Source organism: Suricata suricatta, chromosome 7 (assembly GCF_006229205.1).
Source record: "Suricata suricatta isolate VVHF042 chromosome 7, meerkat_22Aug2017_6uvM2_HiC, whole genome shotgun sequence".
NCBI classification, from domain to species: Eukaryota; Metazoa; Chordata; class Mammalia; order Carnivora; family Herpestidae; genus Suricata; species Suricata suricatta.
In genome coordinates, this window is record NC_043706.1 from 80,323,915 (window position 1) to 80,350,230 (window position 26,316).

Genomic DNA, 26,316 nt, shown 5'->3' on the forward strand with positions numbered 1-26,316 from the left:
TATGTATTTAATTCAACACATTTACTAAGCATGTATCCTGGGCCAAACTGGTTATAGAAGCTAGAGAATAAGACCAAAGATGTTACTGTTTTCTTACACTGTGAAGTCTAATGGGAAAGACAAACATTTCATGGATAATACATGAGAAATGCTATGAGAAAATATTATGAGATAGTCACTGTAAGGCCAGAGCACAGAAAGATGTAATTCTCTCCTAAATTTCCATTGGAATTTTGGGATGTGAAAATACTGTATAGGCATAAGGGTCTTTATATGTAAAGTGATCAGCACATACTACTCACTCAAGAAGCCCTAGTTCTGTATCAATGCCAACATGGTTGCCAATTTTATTAAAATGTATCCAAAAAAATCTTCCTTTATTTATATGTTTTAATTATTGATAGCCACTAAAAAACCTATAAATGTATATACAATTATATTTTTAAATGGTGTCCAAAAATATTTAAACTTTAAAGAATTAAATTTCAAATAGTCTAAGATTCCTACTTGCTAAATAAAGCTATAGATATAAATTTCTAAAATATCATACCCTAAGGCATGAATTAGCATGACCGAATTGTGCTCTGCTTTGTGGATACATCAAATTTATAAATAACTAGAAACAAGGGTGCCTGGGTAGCTCAGTTCGTTAAGGATCCAACTTTGGCTCAGGCTATGATGTCACGGTTTGTGAGTTCAAGCTCCACACTGGGCTCTGTGCTGACAGCTCAGATCCTGCTTCTAACTCTGTGTCTCACTCTGTCTCTGCCCCTCCCCAACACACACTCTCTGTCTCTCTTTCTCTCTCTTTCTCAGAAATAAATTAAAAAAAAATTTAAATAACCAGAAACATGACAGAAATGTGTATTTTGAATCATTTGCTATTAAGCAAATCTTAGTTGATTTTTCTTCTACAGAGTACATAAGCATGTGTGTGTATATTTTAACAAAATTAATACCATTTCTGCAAAATATTTTTGTTGGTAGTGGTGGTGCTTTTTCTTCTGTGTTTATCTCATTTCACTATATGGAGATTGCTGCATTTCATATAACTCAATATAATCAGTAAACAATCTCAAACAAGGAAATATATTATCTTAACATATTTTTTCCTTAAAATATAAACCTAGTTTATGAATTCCAAAGAAATATCAAAGTGTATCAACTTAATAAAAATAATTTATTTTACTTAAAGGACACATAACTTGATGGCCTACCATTTTAAATCATTGGGAAGAGATGATCTATGTTCATTTATGAGAAAAATAGTCATAGTTGAGTCACATTAACAAATGTAAGTGAAGATATTTATGACAAATATAGGAAATGACTTTTGATACTTTTTTGGCATAATTTTGCTTATTATAATGTTACATCATATAATTATGGTTATATATCATTTTGTATATTTTACAATCATTACAAATTGAAATAAAGATGATACTGAAGCCAATGTTAATTTTGACAGAGATATAAGATCTGGGAATCTGAAAACATAAGGAGAAATTAGTCAATTAAGATATGCAGGGGGTATTTTTGAAGTTTCTTAAAGAAGGGCAATAAAATCATAGCCAGAAGACAAATGTCACAGTGACCAATGTTATATTTGCTATTAAGAGACTATATTTGTTATTAATATCCTCAGGAAATAACACTTCTTAGTAGATTCCTTTGTCATTGAAGAGTAATTTATCACCAGACCATTAAAATAATTTGCAAATTCCCATGTAAGGCTTTCAGGAAGTCCATGATAAGATTATATAACACTTAATAATTCTAGGGAAACAGTGTATTTGACTGCAATTCTCTGGGATGCTGTGATGGGCTGCCCACATCCTCCTCAGTGAAGGACTGAAGAATTTATTTGCCCAACTGCTAAGATGGTGCTGAAAGGCAGACCTTAGTTCCCTGCTCTACTTTCAAATGGCCTTGTCTGAAACATGGCACCTGGCTCCTTCCCAGGCTCCTTCCTACAGCCATGTTTGGACAAAAAACAGGTATGAAAACCTGCCACTCTTTCTTCTGCTCTGCACAATATGGAGGACCCTTACAGGTGGAAAGCTCCCCATGGAGTTGGCTGAGGAGTCCCACTGAGACTGCATCAAAGCCCAGGTTCCTCTCTGCTCCAGTCTCGCTCCCTTCCCGTCTCTTCACAGCCATGATCCCAACTGTGCATCCTCATACATACCATTCCTGCACAGCAGTCTTCATTTATGTGTCTACATCTTGGTTAGCCCAATGTGGGACATTAGATCCTCTTTCAAGTGGTGACGATTTTCACCTTTCATTCCTACCCAATGTTTCCTATAGCATTCTAGCAATTATCAATCCCATACCTGGATACATAGTCCTCAGCTATGAATTACTCCATAATTTCAATCAACAATGCATTGCACAATGAATAGCATGTATTGAATGAAGACAGACCATTTAATGAGGTGTATAAGATGGGCTCTTAGAGGCCTTATGTCCCAAATCTCTCTTTACTTAGTACAATTCCATGAATTCAAGGAAGTGATTCAATTTTGACACTTTTCATGTACGTTTTATATGTGAAAAGTGCCATAAACATAGTAAGTATTCAGCAACTAGTCACTCTTAATATTATTAGTCAGTCTTAATATTACTTCTACTATTATAATTGTTATAGTACTATAACACACTTTTCTATTCTAAAAAATGTGACTGATAATAAGCTAAAAGCTCAATTTTTATCACATGAGGAGTCAAGTAGCATGATACCATTTCAGGAGAATATTCAATTTCAAAGAGCTGAAATAACTTCTCTAAAATTCAGTAATTATGTCATTGAGTATCAAATCCTATGCCTTTTCCATTCGTGTCTCAATGCTTTCATTCTTGTAAAATCATTTAACTTTTCTTGTGTACGACTAGTTTCCTCATTGGAATCAAGCGCACAACATCCGTTGTAAAGCTAGCATACAGAATGAACTGTGTCACATGGAAGAAGTACAGATGAACATAGTATAATCACTAGCTTGAGAAATAATTGCTGAGTTCCTTAAGTCTCTTTGGGAGGTAAGATCACATATATTATAATTTTATATTGCTTTAAAAATGGTCTAATTGTTTAAGTGATCCCACAGTGTACTGAGGTATTATAAAAAGAGAAAATAATTTTAAGGTGACCTATTTTTATGAACTTTCATACCTTTGCAGACCATTTTTGTATTAATACACTTGGTCTGTAGAAGAAATATAGTGGCAATGATTATGTTTTAATGGAGGAGGTCCTCTTGAGGGCTTAGAAAATGATTCACTTGTCCTCCTTCTGATAAAATCATATCCACCCCAAAGTTCAGACTGTCTAGCTTATTTTCTGTGAGGACTCCCTTTTTCCCCACAGATAGAAAGGATCCCTCCTTCTTTGAGGTTTCTGTATTTTGTGTCTAATATTCTACAGCATGCATCACATTAGATATGTAACTATCTGTAAATATCTGCTATAATATGGGCTCCCCATAAGGATAAGACCAATCTTTACCTACAGTGTTTGATACTACTTAGTAGAATTGGGGGAGTTAATATTTTAAAAAGTAGCATTTAAATAGTTTAAGAACACTTATATAATTATTAAGACCATTTTTATTTAAGAGAACCTTCCAAAGTAAGGAAGAATGAGGATAATAATGCCATAGATCAAATACATGTGCTTTCTCCCTCACTTAGAGATTTTTTAAATATTTCCAACATACATAAGTTTGATATGTGTGACTTCACCCTTAATAGGTCATATCATTCATAACAAAATAAAACAACAATGAAAGATAGACAGGGGCGCCTGGATGGCTCAATTGGTTAAGTGTTCTATTCTTGATTTTGGCTCATGTTCTCAGGATTCATAAGCTGGAGCCCTGCATCGGGCCACACACTGACAACACAGAGCCTACTTGGGACTCTCTCTCTCCCTCTCTCTCTGCTCCTCCCCTGCTTACCTAGGCTTGCTCTCTCCCTCTCTCTCTCTCATCTCTCTCAAAATAAATAAATGTAAAATGAAAAAGAAAAGTATATAGGGGCACCTGGGTGGCTCAGTTGGTTAAGCATCTGACTTCAGCTCAGGTCATGATCTCGCGATTTGTGTCTCAAACATTAAAAAATTAAAAAAAAAAAAGAGAAGTATACATATCAGCCAGTTTCTGTAGGTCATAAGTTTCTTACAAAAATTATCTATATGTGAATATTACATATTATTCTCTATATACTTCTCTCTTAAAGCTAAGTATTGGTTTAAAGTAGAAACTCAATCTTAAGATAACTTATGACTAGGTAATAGTCACATTTTACACAGGCAAAACAAAATTAATCCCTTCTTCCTCCAATGTTATAAAACATAATTGCCAATTCTGAGCCCCCAGTAATTCCCCCCATACTGCAATAGATGCAGAGTTTACTGTAGTTTTCCTTGACAGGTTCACAAAGAGTTATATAAAAAGAGGATTAATTCAGCATCCATTTTGCTATAATAAACTACACTACAATAAAAACTACTACAAAAAACTACAATACACTATAATAATATGTTTATGACACTGAAGAGTTTTTAAGCTTTTTCTAATATTATCTAACAGGATAATAGAGGGGAATAAATATTCCTTTACCCCATTTTAGTCATGTGGAACTTCAGTGATCCACCCAAGAGCATGTAGCTTATAAGTGGCCGGGGCGGTGGAGGGAGCTGGAGCACAGATCCTTTAACACCAAAACCCCGACTCTCACCCTGAGCAAAGCATAAGGGGAGTTCCATGTACTCTCATTTTCACAAACACTGATCAGGGGCATGTGCTCCAGACTCCAAACTTAAAAGAAAAGAAACAACAAAGTATACACACTACCTTTCAAACCCTGACTAATAATTTTCCATTTTCACTCTGTTCTTGCCCAGATACATGCAGATTGTTCTCATAAATCTTTCTATAGTAGGCAGCAGTGGGTTGCTGATGAGTAGGATAACTGACCAGAGATCTAGATTTAAACTCCTTATTGAAATGACTGTAGCACAAACTAGGTGGGAGGTGGTGCTGTTTAGTTAATAGAGAATGAGAATTTCAAGGATCATTGCAGGTTTCCATGGATAGTAATGAACACGGGCAACCTTTCAAATCATTCCCCCCTTAGAAAGAGCAAAAATATTGATGATGGGGAACAGCAGGAAGTGGGTATACAAACTCAATAGAACAATTGTCACTAACATGTTCTAAATTTCCTCTGTTAAAAAATAAAGGAAACCTTCTATAATTATCACAGATTGTCTTGTTTAGATGCATTTCTTTTTGAAAGTAAAAAAAAAAAGCTAACTTTAAATTCATGAGGTTTTAGCACTTAAGATGTAGTAGAGCCCAGGCAACTGTGAACTAATATGTTAATATAAAAGTATAAATATAGTTTGCTTTTTTAATATTTATTCCTTTTTAAAGTAGCGTTAGTGAGGTATAACATACCATAAGGTTTACTCATTATACAATTCAGTATTTTTTAGCATTTGTACAGAGCTCTACAATCATCGCAATCTAAATTTTGTAATCTAATCTAATCTAATCTAAATTTCTTCCCCGCAGCAAAAGATTAAACAAAAAAGCAAACCTAGTTTGCCCTTAATCTAAAGAGAATCAACACTCAAAGCCTTTTTACCTAACAACTGTGAGATATGTGATTCAGGCATTTATGGGGAAAATCTGTGACCTATTTAGCCCATGCAGTATTAACCTGAAAAATTAAACATCAGATATTTAAAGAGCAAAGAAACAGACCCCCAACGCAGCCTATTTGATGAACTCTATTTGTGGTATAAGTTCAACAACTTCAGGAAATATTCAAAAATAAATGAAAATGTCCCTTCTAAACTTGATATCAGCAGGGATAAAAGAACTATTCTAGTTCAGCAGGCCTAAGAGTTTCTCTTAGTGGTTCCAAAGATAGCTTTAGTGTCACAATCATGAACCTAAAATGTTTCAAACCCACCCACTGTAAAGTTATGATGACAAATTTCAATGTAAAGCAACACAGGCAAAAAATATCTGACAAAACCATTTTAAAAGAATAGTAAATAGAGTCAGGAAAAATAAAGTGAATCAAACCAAGTCAGTTAAATTAGTTATTTCTTTTGCCCAATTTTTGAAAATTTAAAATTTTCTAGGTCGTTTTCTTCCAACATGCTGCTTTTATTCAAGAGATCAGATTGCAATAGCCTTTTTAAATAAACATCAAAATGAATCCTTTAGAGTAAGAATGCACTAATCTGTTCAAAATGGTAAGCCTAAGACCAGATGTCTAGTTTTCATTCTGCAGATATAATTTAAATAGGTAGCATTTTGTTAAAATTGGCAAAGAAGTGAAGAATAGATTAATCTATGTCTAGGAATTTGTGATAATACTGCCTTCTGACAGCCAGCCAAAGATCAGGAAGACTCTCTTATAAGCTTATTATGATGCTCACACAACTCAGTACCCAGTACAGGTCCCATTTTATTAATGACGATGACATAATACTTGGCTGCATCTACCACACAGCATCTTTTTTCATCAGCAAGAATTTTTAAAATGTTGAGAAAGCTCTCAACTTCTGAAACTTCTTTCAATAATAAGATTTTCCTAAAGGTTTAGCAAGTCTCCAATTGCTGAAACTTCCATTCCAATTTATATTTTTCAAAACATACCACCACAAAACATGACGAGTAGGGCACCTCAAATGCCAAGAAGAAGAGAAGTGAAAGCCGTTTGTGCGGTAAGCTACAAGTTCAGGGTCTTCACGGTCATTATTTCCTAATTCACTTCTTTTGAAATTCTCAGGAAATCTCCCAAGTAGTTGCTCTAATATGATGAAAGGTAATATGATCACAAACCTACCACGTGCCCATTTTAACACAGACTTGCTATATATTACAAATGTCACATTGTATGTGATAAAATACTAGCTAAGCTTTGTGAGACAGTGAGTGCATTCCACTCTTTCATCATCCTGATTATTATGCAGATTCTGATCATGAGCACATAGCACACAAAAGAATAAAACTGCATCCTCCAACTCATTTTGTCCAATATTCTCTCTCTCCTCCTCTAGACCCTTAAGGGGAACTTCTTGTCTTAGAACTGTCTCAAGGACAACGTATCCCTTTTCAGTTCTCTTTCCAGAATCTCTGGAGGAGATGCTAATGAGTCTAGGAATGGTTTAATAGGCAACAGGAAGAACAACAAAGAGGCATTAGAGGTGTGAATCATCCACAAGCTGGAATAATCAAGTCCTGTGTAGCAAAGCTAACTAAATATTCAAGCAAAGAGAGGCATCTTGCTTATGTAGTCACATTACTCACTTAGTGAAGACAAAGAGAAAAACATACCTGCTTGACCCGTGGTGATACTGACGGCCGCAAAGAGCCTCTGGGATCGGCTTAAGTCAGAAACTCCATTTACAGCTTCAACTTCAAAAGTGTAGTTAGCGTGGGCCAGCAGGTCCATGACCGTGACATAGTTATCCTCTAACCCGGTCTGCTGGGGCATGTAGCCGATGTTACTCCCACAGGGAACGCACTCGCCCTGCTCCCAACTGCACCGCTTGCACAATACTCTGTAGGTCACATCGTTTCTTCCCCCATTGTCGGCGGGAGGACTCCATTCCAAACTTACTGTGGTTTGGTTGATGTTGAAAATGAGGTTCTGTGGTGCAGATGGAGGCCCTGTGGAAACAAAAATACATAAACAAATAAACAAAAATAGAAAAAAAGCAAAAAAACAAACAAAAAAAGAATGAAAGGATCTGTGTGGGCCACTAAATTAGTGGCTCAATTACCATACAGAAAACTAGTTGAAATGCTTTCTTTTACATAAACATTTCATGACCTTTCCTAGAGAAGCTGTATAAAAGCCTCCTTGAATTCACTTGGCAAGAGGCTCTATTTATTTTCCATTTAATATGTCAAAATGAAAACAGGATAACAACTGTCTTTGTGCTTTTGCCACAGTCTTTGGCTACTTTTCTTCTAAGCAATTACAAAGAACAGTTAATGCACCTAAAAAAAACAGTTGTGCAGTTGTTTGAAAAAAGTTTTCCTTTTAACCATGTAACAGAGAATGCATCTATTCATTACTAACATGGTCAAGAATGATTTACAGTATGTCTGGGATTGGCTTTGGATTTGGCTCTCTTGAACATTCATTAACTGAAGCAACAAGATGTGAGATTTGCTCTATTTAGTGATGGAATTTAAGCCAGAAACCATTACTTTTTCAACACATTTCATAACCACACAAGACTCAAATAACTTTTACATTTTATTTATGATTTCTATTAGGTACATGAGAAAAATATTCTTAAAATGCATCTTATCAGTTCATGAAAAATCAGGGTGCCTGGGTTGCTCAGTGGGTTAAGCGTCCAACTTTGGCTCAGGTCATGATCTCGCGGTCTGTTGATTTGAGCCCCGTGTTGAGCTCTATGCTGACAGCTCAGAGCCTGGAGGCTGCTTGGGATTCTGTGTCTCCCTCTCTCTCTCTCTCTCTCGGTTCCTCCCCTGCTCTGTCTCTCTCTCAAAAATAAATAAACAGTACAATTTTAAAAAAATGAAAAATGGCCTTATCAGTTCATGAAAAAAATGAAATTTTAATAATAATAAAGAATTCATTCACAAATCCAAAGCCCATCTCAAATTTGTCACAGTAGGACAAATGAGCAGAAGGGATCTGAAAGTTCTTTCCTATTTTACCATTCTGAACTTACTTGTGCAGGCCACATATGGTGGGTCAGAAGGAGCCCTGTAATACCCATCCTCGCACTCACATCTGGAGGAGCCTTCTTTATCAGAAAAACTGTGAGTGGGGCAGCGAGAGCACTGGAGATCTTGGGAGGAAGATTTGTAGAACCCACGGCCACAGGCTGGGGATGCGAAAGAAAATGGAAAATAGAAACATGAGAGCAGATAGACTTTTTTTTTTAATTTTAGCAATAGAAAAGAATAAAATATGAAATTTAACTTGTGAAAAACAAAGTCTTTATCATAAAATAAAAGATATTCAGTGGATACTAATAACCCAGTTTTAGAACAATACATTTTAAAGCAAAATAATAAAAACCAAACAGTACAGTAAACTTGTACCTATAGTTGGCATTGGTCTAAAATCTAGAGCTCAAAACTGAACAAAAGCATAATTTAATTTGACAAAATCTTAGGATATTTAATTCAGGGTAACCTCAATTTCAATATGATTAACTTACTTGTTGAAACATATGAATAGACTTCAAAGCTATGTTTTCTTAATATGATATAGCTGTAAATTAACTTTTTATGTGTTAATTTGGTTCATACTGAAAAATACTAAAATAATTTTAATTATCTGATGAGGAAAAATAATGATGTAAAAAACTTCATGCGAAAATGATAGAAACATATTCCCTAAGTTTTCAGAAAACTTTAAGATATAATTTCAACCAATTTAAGTTATAAGGCATGGTGCCTTCCACTAAGTGAACTCCCTTGTTACTAAAAATAACAAAATAAATAGGAGAAACCTATTCCACCATAAATAAGGAGAAAGCCTTCAACTATAAGCAGATGAGGACTGTTCATCCTCTCCTAAGAGAAACTAACAATACAGTCACACTAACAAAGCAACTGCTCTCAGCAATGAACAGACATGTACAGAGAATGTCTCTATCACCTCTTAGTAAAGTTGCTCTTACTCACTTAGACCCTATTTGCTATTAAATCAAGAAACCTTGAACCATTTCCTATCACTGATCATTTTATATATTTATCTTTAAAATTTAGCAAATTAAGTTTTCATTATTTCAAACACATTTATTAATGGTATTATACATTGAATATATTAATTTATCATTCATATTTATCAAATGGATATATGGTTAAGTTTTAGTGACCTTCAAATTGAATAAAAATTAATCATATCTATAAAGAAAGATTAGTGAATATTTAACATAAATTCAATTGTAGCTTTTAACTTATTATATTCACATTTATTTAATGTCCTCAACTTGGGCATCTCTCAGGACCTTAATCACATTTTCACTCTTAGATGGGATAAACAATTCTATATTATCAAGATGGTATAGGAGTCAATCTCTACTTTCGTTCACATGCTCAATACTTAATGCATAATTCTGAAACAACTGAGAGCTCAAAACCATCTTTTGAGTTTCAAAAAAATAAGGTTATATTACACGAGCAAGACAGGTATTCTAGGTAACTAAGAAGCTTAATTTAAATATATGTTATATTGCAATAGATAGGTGATAGATGAGTAAACAGAACTACAAGCATCTCATTATAAATATATGGTCCACTGCTGCCCTCAAAGTAAAGCCAGTCTGCCTTTGGTTGGCTCCCTTAATTCATACAAGAGGAAAGCATTCACAAACATCTTAGGCAAAGAAGCTTAACGCATCTTCACATGTTCTCAGTAGCAATTATGCAAGTCTAAGGCACAGAGAGAACAATGAGATTGATCACAAAACAATATAACAAAAAGAGAACACTTAAAAATGTTTCTAAAGATCTGATCCTGCCACATAAAAAATGGTTAACTGGCAGGATGAAGGATTTGGTATGGGTTTCTCAGGATAGAAATTTCTCTCTTTATTCACTGTATCTTGCTTTATGTTTTATCTGTAATTCAATGATCACATGATATCCATAAAACAAAGAAGACAGTGCTTTACTCATAACATGCAACTTGATAACATCAAGGTCCAGAGAATTAAAAACAGAAAAAGAAAGAGAACAGGTATGTGCTGACAGTCATTAATGACATACGTGTGTTCGTTGTTACAAGGAGAAGAGGTCAGGGAGCAGGGAGATGGGAAACACAATGGCAACATAATTTACCATCTACTAAGTAAGGCTTCCAGAATTAGAAGGAAGCACACTGCCTGGTGGGACCCCAAGAATCCTCATTCTCCCATTGCAAATAAAAGCTTCTAATAAATGCTTATTCCTATTTTTCTTATGAATAAGGAGGGACATTTCTTGCTCAACTCACATAGTTTGTAGAATATATATGGTATCTAATGCAGAGAAATGTAAAACCCTTATCACTCAACTTTCAAATTACATTAAATTCTGTTACCACTTTAACAGATGGGAAAGCAGATTTGAAGCAAAAGTAACCTGAGTTCTTCAAATAATTCTGTTAAAACTGGATTTAGAACACAGGGCTACTGATACTCAACCATATGCTATTCTACCAGCCTTGATGCTCAATGAGCCAAAGTGTGGCACTTAGTCAGTGGGCCCCCAGGGCTAATTTTAGGGTTGCTTTAGCAACCCTAAAAATTAATTTTCTATGGGTCCCTGTTGTCTTTTATTATACCTTTTCACTAATTTAAAGCTATTATTTTAATTTCGAAAACTATGATATAATAACCTAGCACACCTTCCAGAAGAGATTCTAAATAAGTATTTCTCAATTTCACTGTGAATTTTGGCACCAAAGATGTCAGCAAAATTGTGGAGTACGTGTATGGCTCTCATTAAATAGATAATGATAGAGGCAATACCGGAAAAATGTGGTCATCAAAGTCTTAACATTTTTTCTTTGAAGTAATATTCTGTTTCAGTTCAGTTAATATTGAAAATAATAAGTTGTAACAAGACAGTTTTCACTTAATCTCTAGGAAGACTATTAATTTAGAGTTATTAAAAATAAGTACAAAATCTTAGGAGCTACGGTGCTAAGAGTAACGCCAAGAACATGTAAAGGCAGAAGCTGTATCTCTTAGGATAATAGTGAGCGACTGGGTGGTAAAAAAGTTTGGGTAGGAAGTAGCAGATGCTCTTAAAATTAAAATTTTAGATGAGATATCTATAAGAAAGAGTTTGAGTAAAATGCTCAGTGAAAGAAACGGGTGAAGTGGCATATCTGAGAGTCAGCCACATAAGGAAGATCTAGATGAGCTCTCCAATTGCTTCCCAAAAGGCTATATGGAAACAAGGCACTTTCTCCTCTCTAGAAATGCAGCTGGTTTTCTAAAAAGTACTAGTAAGAAGGGTTTTAGAAGTAAATGCCTTCTGAGACCTCAAAGATAAATTCCCTTTATACATGAATGTAAAGTACAACTTTCTAGGAACTGTGCAAATGCAGCTTTAAAACTTTTCTTTCTTTGCCATGTTCAATAGCATTTGAACTCAAAGCAAATTTTCATAAATAAAATATGTATAGGGGCACCTGGGTGGCTCAGTCAGTTAAGCGTCTGACTTTGGCTCAGGTCATGGTCTCAGAGTTCATGAGTTCGAGCCCTGCGTTGAGATGTGTGCTGACAGTGCAGAGCCTGGAGCCTGCTTCGAGTTCCGTGTCTCCCTCTTTCTCTGCCCCTCACAGCTCTCATGGGCATGTGCTCTTTCTCGCTCTCAAAGATAAATAAACATTTAAAATTTCTTAAAAAATATATAGTGTGTGCACTATGGTAAATTTAGTTACAACAAGAAACACAATTTTAATTTCCTGCCTTTTGATGTTTTTGCCTTTTATGTGAACATTATTTTAAGGTAATGTTCACTATGTTGATGAAGATTGGGAATATGTATAAAATTTGTTTTCAATATTTAATTAATTTTGCAAAAATTATCTTCCACCTATTATTTTAGTAAAAGTTTATTTTTTCAGTGTTACCACAATGGATTCTTTCAAATGTTTTTTTCAGTCCTTTGGTGCCCTAATGAATAAAATACCATAAGTTCATTATCCTAGAGCCGAGAACCATAATCTTGTCAGATTTCATACACCAAGCAAGTTTTCCCTTAGTCCATTCTTTAAATGAAAAACCATCAAAGAAAAAGGGAATCTAGGAAGCATATGAAACTTCTGTTTACTGGGCATTAACAACATACTACAATACATCCACTAAACCATGTTACAATATACTGTATTACAAGATCTGTTATAGTATCTACTGTGATGAAATAAATGTAATTTATTATGTTTAATGTCAACTATCTTTAAGTAAGATAGTGTCCCTATGAAAGTAAAGTGGCTCAAAAATATCTGAGATTTTAAATCTTTTATAAAAGAACACAAAAGGCAACAGGGTTTCCTATTTATTAATGAATTACTTAAAGGGAATAATACTGCAGCAAATGCTGAACACGAAGACATTTAAATACATGAGAGTGGATCCTGAGTCCTTGAATTCTGATTTCTCATTAAACTCTAAAAGTCAGATTCTATAGCTGTCTTCAATGGATGGCAGCAGGTGAATTTATACTCGCATGATGCAGTCTGTGGAATAATTAGGGTACTTGTATGACAAAGCTGTGTTCTCAGTGAACAATCTTAAAGGTCATCCTAAAAGCCACAGACACATTTCTGTGTAGTCTGGAAAAATAGTTGGAATGGAATATCTCTTCCTTCCGAATGAGGATGCAGATACTCAGACCTGTTCTAATTCCTCAGGTTTGCGACCTATAAGGGTAAGTTTGGGGTATATCTTACCTGATTCTATTTTGAGAGACCCCTTCCCACAAACTGGTTATCCTAGGAAACCTACATACCTCTAGAGTTCTTCTACAGACTGGAAAGATTTCCTGGTCCATCATGGACTCACTTTTTGGAAATCTTAAGGTCTACTTTTAATATCAGACATACTTGACACCATCCTAGACTTTAAAGCACTGATAATCTATATCTTAGTCAGCTGGCCTTTATGACTGCACATTAGGAACACTCTGAAAAAACACTAATGACCTGACCGTATCAAAATAATTGAATCATTATTACAGTCTGGTTATTTCTATATTCTAAAAGTTTTCCAGGTGTTTAGAACATTCATCCTGCAGGTTCTGGGTCTTTACTCAGACTATATAAGTTTCTAAAGAATGCATCACAAGGTATCTTCACCATAAAATCATGAAGGAGGGAAAATGAGATATTGATAAGAAATCTAATAAATTCAAATTTTAAGAAAGCTAAAAAAATTCAAGTTCATTAATAAATTAATCAAAAATAGGCAGAGAATCTGAACAGATATTTCTATATGGATGGCACACAAAGAGCCAAGGATCACATACATCATTAGCCACCAGACAAGTGCAAATCAAAACCCCAATGACATACTACTTATACCCAGTAGGATACTATAAGAAAAAAAAAGGCAGATAAAACAAGTGTTGTTAAGAATATAGTGAAATTAGGAGCCTCCTGTCTTATTGTTAGGAGTGTAAAATGGTACAGCCACTTTGAAAAAAAGACTAGCAACTTCTCAAAAAGCTAAACATAGTTACCAGATTACCTAACAACTCCACTGCTAGGTATATACCCAAGAGAAATAAAAATGTATATTGACACAAAACTTGCACATAAATGTTCACAGCATAATTATTTGTAATAGCCAAAAAGGTAGAGACCACCCAAATGTCCATCAGCTTGTAAACAAATAAACACAAAGGAATATTATTCAGCAATCAAATATGGATGTATTCTGTAAATATTAGGCTACGTGAAAGAATCCAGTCACAAAAAATATATCTCCATCATTTGAAATGTACAGAATACACAAACCATTAGACACAAAAAGTAAATTAGTGGTTACTAAGGGCTGAAGCAGGGAGGAGAAATGGTGAGTTACTCTTAATGGGTACAGGATTTCTTTTTGGGGTGACTAAACTGTTCTAAATTTGATTTTTAGTGATGGTTGTACAACTCTTATGACTACACTGAAAAGCCATTGAACTGTTCACTTTAATGGGTGACTTGTACGGTATGTGAATTATATTTCAGTAAAGCTGGTATATATAATGAAATCCATCAATAATACATAGAAGCAAATATTAAGAAAAATGTCAAATTACAACTTTCAATAATATATTAGTTTGCCTTTCAAACACATATGCTCTATATTTATCTATTTTATAAAGATGTATTTAGGTATAATAAATTAGCTATGAATTATTTTTTTTAATTGGAAATTTTTAAATCTATGATCTAGATTAGGATCTGTCATCAGTATATTCATTTTGCCCATTTGTTAATTTTAGAGTTTCATAAATAAAAATTTACATTTAATCTGAGGAGTAACAATTTTATCTGAATAATTTTGTAACAAAAAGAAATAGATTCTTATCAAAACAAAGCTTGTAGTCAGGGGAGGCTTTTAATTATACAAAGTTATTTTTGGGTGAATACCTGAATAGACCTTAAACATTATTTTATTTTATCCACATCTTTCTGCCAGGCAAGGGAAGTCCCAGCCTCCTCTTTTTCCTACCATAAACGAACTAAATACAGCTAGATTCAGCTTCCTCAAGTCTTACTCTGTTTCCAGACCTGTGATTTTAAGCACAATTGAACTTTTTCTGAAGGAATTATGTGTATGTGTCTGTGTGTAAAATATGAGGCTTTGCAGATGTTTCCGGCCACAGTTATGCAGCTGCAAAGAGTTTATTAATTATGAACTATAAGTGGATTGTTCTGTAATTGAAACTTTCTGGGCTTTAATATTATTGTAGAATCTACATAAATACATAGTTAGGGATTCTAATGAATGTTATTTTATTTATTGCAGATGGACATTTTACTTAATTCAGAATGTAATTCAAAGCAAAGCTAGTCCGTTTCCATAGGAGCTTTCAAATATTTGTGTCATATTAATGTCTCTGCTCTACAATGCAAAGGGGAAAGCACAGCTTGTAGAAATAGTACTCCCACTGCTCAAAGTGCTGACCTCATCTGGGGTGGACAGATCCAGATCTGTTTTTTAATCCTATTGACAGTGCCTCAGTGGGAATAATTACAAAAGTCCGCCTGAAAGCCAGACCTCCTGTCACTGATATGCTATGATTTTTCACATTGAGAATGAACAGCGGGCAGAGAGGATAAAAACAACACGATGTAACGAGCATCTTCCAGTTCGTGAGGCACCATCCCCATCACCCTACAACTAACTTGTAAGAGTTTAAGAGAAAGAAATGAAGCAGGATATAAAGTGTGTGATAACAGGTATCACGTGCTGAAAATATTTGGGACTTTTACAACTAAAAAAAGAGAAATTAATCAGAATAATAATAAATATATATGTTATTTATTTGTGTTATTTAATGGAGTACTTAATGTTTACGAATACCATATGGTGAAAAAGAAATACGTAAAATAAGAACCTTTTTAAAGTTTTATTTAAAAATTTTTTAAAAGACTGTTAAAGAAAAGAAAACAAAGCATTATGTAAACACATTTATTTTTTGTCCCCTATTAAATTATAGGTTTGAAATATGCTAAGAATTTTGCTGGGGTCTGGGATTAAAACAGTCTTTTTTTTTTTTTACCAAAATATCATGGCAATTCTGAAGTCATTACCAAAATGTTAAAAATAAAAGGAAAAATATCAAGTTAGAACATTCATATCTCCTTTGTCTTCTTATTCTACTTTATAAATATTAGGCTATGCTAAAGAGGTAATGTGATACAGCAAAAGAGAGATGGATTTTAGCTAAAAAAAAATCTGTGTTCAAATCTACTGGCATTTACTGGCATGTAATTTGGACAAAGCCACTTCACATTCTTGGGCTTCAATGTCTTTCTTTCATTGTTATTAATTATTTCCGTGTTATTAAGACACGTGTGTATATGCGTATTTCTATCTACAAAAACTTGTCAACAATAACACAGTACTCAGTTAATCAGTTATCTAGCTGTTAAACTCCCATACAATTGTTTCCATTGAAATGCTATCTTTAGAAAACATGTATGTCAACCACTATCACCATATCCCCAAACCTCACATGCAAACTCGCATCCGCTTAGTCTGTCAGTAGTGCTTCAGCAAGAGTCTGGAAACCCAGCTCTAAAGGACTGTCCCACCTCTGCATGCCCCCTCTGACAGGCAGTGGCAGTCACAGTGTCGGGGATGTGTCTGCCTAACAGTTCACCTCTAGCTCTCGCTGTGCTGCGTACCCAGAGACGGGCAAATTCATTTTGGTTTATGCAGATAAGAACCCATAAGTAGAATTTTTAAATTATGTAAATAACTTAAAAATCAACTGCCATTAAAGAAAAGATGAAAGTTGAAATCAGACCCTTCTGGATCTCACGCTGTACTGTCCTCATAGGTACATTCTGAGGGATCATCCTACAGATTAAAAAACCAAAATACCTGTGCAATTCAGTATGGTCCAGTACATTACCTATATTCTAGTAGTAACCCTACTAGAAAAGGACTAAAACAGAATAATTTCAACTCTAACACAAGCCTATAGCAAAATGGTATAATTATTGGGTTCCCATGGACTAGCACTTCTACCAGGGGAAGCTAGCTAACCAAACTCAAACATTACCTACTCGTAGTGACTTGAAAAAGTGGCCTTGTCTATGATACAGTATTATTTTATTTACTAATATATTTCCTTTAGGGCACTGTCATTATCAACAAGAGGCTGCAATGAGGAGAGCTCTCAAATAGCAATTGGTGTTAGGAAGATTCTACGCAGGGACCCGATTTACATTTAGCATTTTGTCGTTTCTTTTTTTTTTAAGTTTTTATTTAAATTATTGGATGTCCATTTATTTTTAAATATTTCTCTTATATTTACTATAATACCATAAGCTTTATAGTTTCAATTTTATTATTCATTCTTATTATATCAAACCCTTCCTCACAGTTTTCAAAATGTACCAAGAAATCTTGGACAATGTAGGCTTTCTATACAAAAAAAGTAAAATATATGAGTGAGAGTTCCTCTTTAGAAAGACCAATACTCTAGTCTTAACATAATCATTTTTAAAACACTTCCTAAAAGATGAAATTCATATTCCGAATGAAAGGCATTGTTAATTTCACAACAGAAAGTCTCACTTCAACAAGCCTGAAAAGACACCACAACTTGGCCTTTATATAAATTACGACACTGTCTCCCCCTCTAGCATATAGTAGTTGTGGAGCCTTTGCAAATCTGCTTAAGTTTCTGAACCCAGTTTGTCCATATCTAAAATAGAGAAACCTAATAATAAGACTATATCATCAGACTATTGTGAATTAAAGTGCATAATTTCTGTGAAAAATCTAGCATAGTGCCTGGTAGAGAATAAGTACTCAATAAAGAATTATATGATTATATCACAATGTCAATTTCCATGTTGAGTTTTTCTTTCACTCTAGTTTCTACATCTAATAAATAATGAGCCACTCCTCCATTATCAGATGTGTATACAAATCAGAAAAACAAATAATTATTAGGCAAATACAGTCAAATTACTCATTCCTTCCCTGACTAAATAATCATTGTTTGTCTACTGTTTGCATCATGCTAGGCAATGGACCAAAGTTCTGTCTGCTAAAACACAAATATGATGATCTCTAAATACATATTACCTTTGTCCTGGTATCAAATGGCATGGATAATCAGCTACTTATGTGCTTAAGCTAATTAAAATTCTGATATTTCCTAATAAACTATTCTATAAGCTATAAATATTATGCCTTAATCTGTATCTTTTACATTGTGCTTAATTATCTCCTATTTCAGTGGTGAATACAGACTCTAAAGTCACCTTTCCTGCCAGAGCTGTAGCATTTCATCACTGTGAAGAGAGAAAACTACTTGGTGCAGGTAGACATGCAGGAAATGTGGCTAGGGACTTCTTATTGACCAATTATATTTAAACTGGAGAGTTATTTGTGGCAGTTATTGGTTTGTCTTTCAGTGATGCTAATAGTGTGGATCTGGCAATATCAAAATGTTTCATAAAAACAGGTTACTTCAAGTTCAAAAAACTTTAGTGATGCAAGAAATACATATATAAATACAAATATTTGAAATGTAATCATATTTAATAAAGTGAACAGTTTTAGGACAATTCAAAGGATTAAAATTACACCACTTTATGAGTGATTCACCAATAATTTTTTCTCCTACAATGCACTTAAATCTACCTATCTGTAGACAAAGTTTGTAAGATCCATAATCACAATGAAAAGAAATAACTCCATCTTAATTTCTTAAAGCAAAGGGCAGCCCTTCCTTCCATTCTAAGCAGTCTGAAGTGTGGGCTTTTCACCATGTTTTCAGAAAAAATTTCAAAAATGATTAAAACAAATTCATCAGTTAAAACAACCTTTCTAGCTATTTTGTGAAGATGATTTTTTTTCCTTTTTTAGTCAGTTATAAAATGTGGGATCAATACTAAGTCTTGTGAAGCAAATAACCCTAGAGCAGTTTAGGGCAGTTTGAACATGTAGGGAGATAAATAATCATTTCTGTTATGTCAGTGGAAAATTTTTTGAAGATCATAAAGAAATCAGTTTGCCCTGAAGCATGACATTTTAAAAAGATGCATCAGGACAATGAAGATATTCACTCAATCCTTAATTCTTAGAAATAAAAGAAAGTAACAAGCAGAATAAATCCTCACAGCAAATGATATTGTTGAGCTCAATCCTTTTTTAGAAAAAAGGAGCTCACCACACACACACACACACACACACACACACACACACACACACACACTCACAGACTTATACATACATACACACATATGCATAAGGATATATGTAGATATATAGTGGTAAGATAAACAGAGTTGCTAGAAATTAAATAGTAAGAATTTGTAACTGCATCCTCATACTTTCTACTCCTTAAAAATAGAAAACCAGTTAATTTTTCATTCTTATCTCCATACCAAGTAAATAATCTAACACAACTCTATCAGTATCCTATCTACTTTGCATTCATAGCATTTTGCAGAAAGATAATGTAGGTGCTATTAGAATATTGCTTAATGTGTGTTTTAATCAAGTGTATTTTAGAAAAGGTAGCTATGTAAAAAACATCTAGTTTAGTTCCTGCTTTTAAGGAATAACTAATTCATCTTTCATGAATCAGTCAAAAATTTCCCTCCTCCTAAAGCTGCTGGAGACAATACACACTGATCTTTATGATACACTACGATTATAGCATTAACACTGTCATAATTATTTCTCCAGGTGTGTCTCTTCTAGCTCACTGTGAGACCCTCAAGGGCAGAAATTACGTATCTGTGGTTCCTGGAGCCTAGTACCATGTCTAGCATATAGAAGGAAGTTAACCTGCATTTATTGAATGGATTTATTGAATTCATCATGCAATATTATTCACCTGGTAACAACTACCCTAATTACCAAAGACTAATTTACCAACACAATTTAGTAAACTTTTTATAGTAATAAGATCAATGGGAAGAGCACGGCACATCCCTAAGTAGAATGTAGTAGAGTCCTAACTATATTAGTTAAGGAAAGACTCTTCATGGCTCCCACTCCTAAGGAGTCCCTTTATGCTGTCCAGGGAGAAAACTGCATAGCCATGTTTAGATTAGTGCTTTAGATAATTTCCAACATGGTTCTATGAGCATTCTTAATACAGTAATATAAATAAGTATATGAATGAAATGTGAAATATTTTATAAGCATATAATTAGAGCATTTTTCTTTGAACATGGGAAAGAAAAGTTCCAAGAGAGGGAAACTTATAGTTGTGAATTAGAAATCATAATAAAACTGTCAGTGAAGGGCTCTTCTCTAAGACAAAAAGGTAAAGAGTGATAGTCCCTCAATCTTTAAAAAGATCATTCTTCTTTAAATATATGACTTAACCAAACTCAAAAACAAGACTATTCTAGCTTTAGATCATCTAGAATTGCCATATTCTAGAAAGTACACGTATACCTTCATTTCTGTTAGTAATTTGGAACTAGACAGGCCACGATTAAAATAAATTCTTGTAATTAACATTTCTATTGGAAAACACAGAAACAGCACCGATGCCTTACATTGTGAAAAATGATTTCAATTTATTTCTTACTGGGTCTCTTTTAAATTTTAAAAACAATTATTGTAAACAAAAAAAGTAATTTAAATACAATGGGCTGTTACATCTTTTCTTTTATTATAAGGATAAACACATATATATATCCACATACCTTTTGTACCTTTGTGTTTTTGCATTCAACTTCATATGTCTCTAAAATAAATTACTTCATTTTGCACATGACCTATGCTGGGGTATGACAAAACTAAGGGTTAAAGCCTATTTATACGTACATGTAATACTTTACTTTTTTCCAGTTAAAACTGAAACCTTACGGCAGAAAAACTCGATAAGGATATAAAGCACTTAACCATAAAAAATTAGTTCAGAAAAAGTAATGTAAGTACTACAAGGAATATTTAAATCTGAAATAAATGAAAACTGTGTAAGTAAAATACTGTTTTCTTATGGTAAAGGATAATAATAAAAATGTGTATATATATTTCCAAATGAAAAATGTGTTGAAAGTTCTTACAAAGAAAAGGCTAAACTAGAATATAATGATCCATTCTATTTCTCCACTAATAGTGCCATATAATACAGTATTATGTACAGACAGCTGATAGAGCATTAAATATTCCTAGTTAATTAGAATCAAGTCTCAAAATCTACCTAAAGGTTTGGAAATTTCAATTCTACTAACCAGAGTACAGATAATAAAGATGGAAAAAAGCAATTCAGACATTGCACCCAAAACTAATGCTAAAGAACATACAGAAGAAAAGCAGAGGACAGATTGTGAAGACATATTGTCACAGATTGAAACCAGGTGGAATGGGTCAGACAATACTTTTAGAGTAATTATTTTCAACATGTAAGTGGAATTACTTTTTTTATAAGTGTTCATCAAAAGACTGATAATAAAACTAGTTATGTATATGCCTAAATAAACACAATGTCTAAAAGCCTAGGTGTGATCAATCAAGGAATCATCAATCATTGTATAAGAATTTATAAAACACCTTTGTGAGTGGATATATACCAATGAAAAACTGAGGCATCTGCATCTGATGCTTGAAAATTTTCAAATGTTGTTATTTTATTTCACCATAATGAAAACAGTAAATATCACCTATGGCATGACAGGACCAATGGTGGTCCTTGCCAGATGCCAACAATGATAAGAGGAGAAAGTCTCAACCTTGCAAGAATATGGCTTTTGCCATTCCTTTCCATCTGCCTTTCTTCAGTAAGATTATTTTGTAGTTTAAATTAGAAGTTTTTAGGGCGCCTAGGTGACTTAGTTGGTTAAGCATCTGACTTGGGCTCAGGTCATGATCTCTCGGTTCCTGAGTTCAGGCCCCATGTCAGGCTCTGAGCTGACAGCCTGGAACAGCTTGGAGCCCACAGCCTTCTTCAAATTCTGTTTCCTTTGCTCTCTGCCCCTCCCCCACTCACACTCTTGTCCCTCTCTCAAAAGCAAACATCTAAAAAATTAAAAATAAATAAATAAATAAATTAGCAGTCCTTTAAGAAAAAGGCTAAAAGGTAAACCTTTGCAACTCACAGATGTTAAGAGTATGACTAGCCACAGTGTGAGTAAAGATTTTTGCAGTTCTTGGATTTTCCCAAAATGAAATCCTTCTTTACCATACAAATAGACAAATGTTGAATGCTACAAAATATTTTGCAAAATTCGAATTTGGAGGAAACCATCTTTTATCAAGATTAGGTGCACTGCTCTTTACCTGTTATCTTCATTGTATCTTTGCTTTATGAAATTTTCCATCTATGTTGCATCACCAACTGGTATGCAGTTTGTCCAAACTTCTAAGTAGTTAATTTTCTGTTCATGAAATGTATTGAATATCTAACTGCAAAGTACAATGAATGTATCTCTAACAACCTATGTGCCATTTAATATGGTTAGTTAAACATTCTACTTTTCACATGGAAAATATGATAGTTGAGTAAATTTATATATTGTTACTGCCTTAATGTCTATTTCACGAATTCATTAATTTTTTATTAAACTAATTCTTCTATTACTCTTTTAAAAAGGTTACAATGCAAGGGAATAGAGAGTTCTTAAAATAAACTACTCTCTGCCAATTTATTATATATAGACTGATGATTTAGAGTGTATATTTCTTAAAAGAATTGCCATAATGGCTAAGAATTTATATAATTTCTATTTAAATATTTAATTGTGATACATATTTTCTATTCAAATATTTAATTGTGATACATAATAATACATTAAAGATATATGTGTATTTTGACATAATTGAAGCTTACAATAATTTATATTTGAAATTAACTAATGTCACATTTTCTCTGTAGTTTATATTACATTAAATTTTATTAACATAATCTAAAATTCTACTTTGTTGCTTTAACATCAAAAGTCAAAAATAAAATTAACAGAAAACTATAAAAGCACAATTCTTACCTTTTCTTAATATCTAGATGTACCATATAACTAGTTATTCAAGAATTTGGGCAAGTGTCGGGCACCTGGGTAGCTCAGTCACTTAAGCATCTGACTTTGACTCAGGTCATGATCTAGGGTTCAAGAGTTCGAGTCCTGCATCAGGCTCTGTGCTGACAACTCAGAACCTAGAGCCTGTTTAAAATTCTGTGTCTCCCTCTCTCTCTCTCTCTCTGCCCCTTCCCCCCTCTTAGAAACACATAAACATTAAAAAAAGAATTCAGTCAAGTGAAAAACAGATTTGTACCAAGTATAAAGCGTAAGTCCTGACTTTTTAGAAAGAGTGAATGCTATAAAGTTTTTCAACCAATACTTTGTGCAGGAAACCCAAGCAAATTACTTTAGAATCATATTTCCTTTATTCAATATGCTTTCTGGAAATAGTACAGAACATTTTTCCAATCTTGCTATCAACATAAATTTTTGATTCTCTGGAATTTGATATATCACTTATTTGCCAGCTGCTTACCACAAAGGATTATCACAGTGTTATGGAGATGATTTAATTAGTGAGTATGATGATAGTATGAAAATTAGAGGTATTTTTTCACATTCAGGATTCACCAACATCCCCAAAGTTATATCTCTAGAATTATAAAGGTTTATACTATATCTGTTATTCTATCTCTTCCTACTATGCAGTTTCTTCTGAAGACTCATGAGTTTAACATAAGTATGCCATTTCCTAATGGATAAATACATTGTATGCTTTATTACAAAAGGAAAAAATATGTACTCCAACTCCCATTTTATATATTTGATTAACATATGAAAGAATAATTCCTTTCATACTACACCTCAGTGTTTCATAAATACTCCTATTATAACTTTCAGAGGAAATGACATAACAATAAATAATGAAGATTTTATCAAGTGTCAGAAGTAATAATAAGAAGGTAGTAGAATATTGAATTTCCAACCAACAGAAAGCACTAAAATAACATGGAGTCTCAAAAAAGGTATTTAACCAGAGCATTTTTTTAAGAGTCAGGCTCAAATTCAGAGCTATTTAAATCAAGAAGTAAGCTGTGTGGCACTAAACTTTAAGAGGAAGATTCATTACAAATGCATTTGCCACAATTCCAAATCACATCTCCTTCTAAGCCATATCTGACCTCTGGTTTATGCAACTGAGTCCCTCCTCTCTCTTCTCATTCCTATAATTAATCACTGTAGCTAAGATTTACATTTATATCTCTAGCTATCGATCATCTATCTATCTCATGCAGTGTACCTTAAAATCTTACTACATTCTTACAAGACAGTTATCATATTCTTCCAATTAAATGTAAGGTGTTAATTATATTTCCTTTAAATTTCACAAAAGTTTGGTCCTTTGAAGTCTTCATTCTGAGTGCTATACCTCACTAAGCAAGTCTTTAATACTTCCCAAGATTTTAGTGTTTTATATATAGTTATATAGACTGCAATTTTATTTATTAAAATAAAAGAATCTTATATATTGGATACATATTAATGGTTAAGAAAAAGTTTATAGATCAGTAGAGGACAGTATGTAAGAATGCAAGTTATGAAGCCAAACACCTTGAGTTCAAACCCTAGGTTCAAATGCTTGACCTATTACTAGACCACTGGATAGGAAACAGCCTAAGAAAAATAATTTTTTGCCTAATAGGACTATTATGTGGACTAAAGAACTTACAACAATGCCTAGCACATACTAAGTACTTTATACATGTCAACTAATATTATAATTCTTTATTATGCTAACATAGTAAAGAACACTATTTTTTTTAATTAAGAAAACTTTGCTTCACCAAAATGTAAAAAACCTTCTGGAATATTCTCTAACATTTTTAGAAGCAATTTCTTTAACTGCATCATTATATAAATGTATGAAAGTTTCTATTTTGGAATTCATTTAATGGTTTTGATAGCTGAAAAAATCATGTATAAAGGATTCTTTAAAATAGTATCATTTTTAAAAATCTTCATTTCAAATTTAACCTAGTTTCCCTTTTGTTATTGCTGTGGTCTGGACAAATTCACTTTGTTTAGTATGTTATTTAGATAGAGGTGCAACTTTACCCTATACTTTCCAATGAAAGGAAATGTAACAAACACACATTTCAGTCTGTGTAACTTGCCATGTAATACCAAAATAACACAACATTTAGACAGACTGATAAAAGTCCGGGGATTTGAAAGGGTCACGAAAAGCTTCAGTACACTGCAGGCAGGTATTACAGATAAAACATTCACTGGAGAGAGAGAGAGAGAGAGAGAGAGAGAGAGACAGAGAGACAGAGAGACAGAGAGAGACAGAGACAGAGAGAGAGAGAACAAGAGCAATAGAGAAAGAAGGAAAAGTAATGAAAAAAGAACAGATTTCTAATGATAATACAACTTATTTTCAAGTCAGCTCATGCTTTTCCTTTGCTACCCTTAACAGTGATGTAAGCATCCATACACAATTTGATATTAATCTGCTTTCCATGTGTATCTACAAAGTCTGACCATTTTTTTAAGGACAACTAAGAGAAATAAAAGCTACCATTCTTTCTTCCTGACAACTAAAAGAGAAAAATCACAGTAGTTTAGGACTTCTGTCATTATTTCTCTTAGCAAGTATGCCCACAAAACCTTCATTATAAGAGATTTATGATCTATGGATATGGAAGAAGTTAGGTAGAAGGAGGTGGGACCTTCTCATAATTAGTAACAAGTCTGAAGATAATAAGCAAGGAGAGTGAGCACACTCCAGAAAGCATGCCATACTTTCACCAGCAGTGACCAAGTGACAAACTGTGGTTTCATTTTCACCTACTGATAGAACACTGGTAGTCCACAGCCAAACAACTGACATGAAAACCACTGATCATAATGTATGAGAACAGAAGGCCAAAGGTACTTCTCCTACCTACAGGAATATATGCAGCTGATTTTATGGAAAACTGTATCCATCCATTATAAGACACACTCACTGTGTTCTTTTCAAGTGCATTTGAACAAAAATAAAGACTATATACATAAGTGCAAACCCATAACTGAAGCCCTGTCTTTGGGGGAAATGTAAGGCTTCTACAACTCCTCAACCCTGGTGGGTCCCAGGTCAAAGGTTCAGAGAGA

The 26,316-nt window shown here is 33.6% G+C and overlaps 1 protein-coding gene across 3 annotated transcripts in view; it reads right to left on the bottom strand.

The window, feature by feature from the left end:
- EPHA7 (EPH receptor A7) overlaps window positions 1-26,316 on the bottom strand; it is a 166,582-nt gene that overhangs the window by 99,376 nt on the left and 40,890 nt on the right. For all 3 annotated transcript variants that reach the window (XM_029944619.1, XM_029944618.1, XM_029944620.1), the window contains exons 4-5: window positions 8,732-8,887; window positions 7,356-7,691 (exon numbers count right to left, since the gene is read on the bottom strand). In XM_029944619.1, the coding sequence (XP_029800479.1) occupies window positions 7,356-7,691; window positions 8,732-8,887 (492 nt within the window). The remainder of the gene's footprint in view (window positions 1-7,355; window positions 7,692-8,731; window positions 8,888-26,316) is intronic.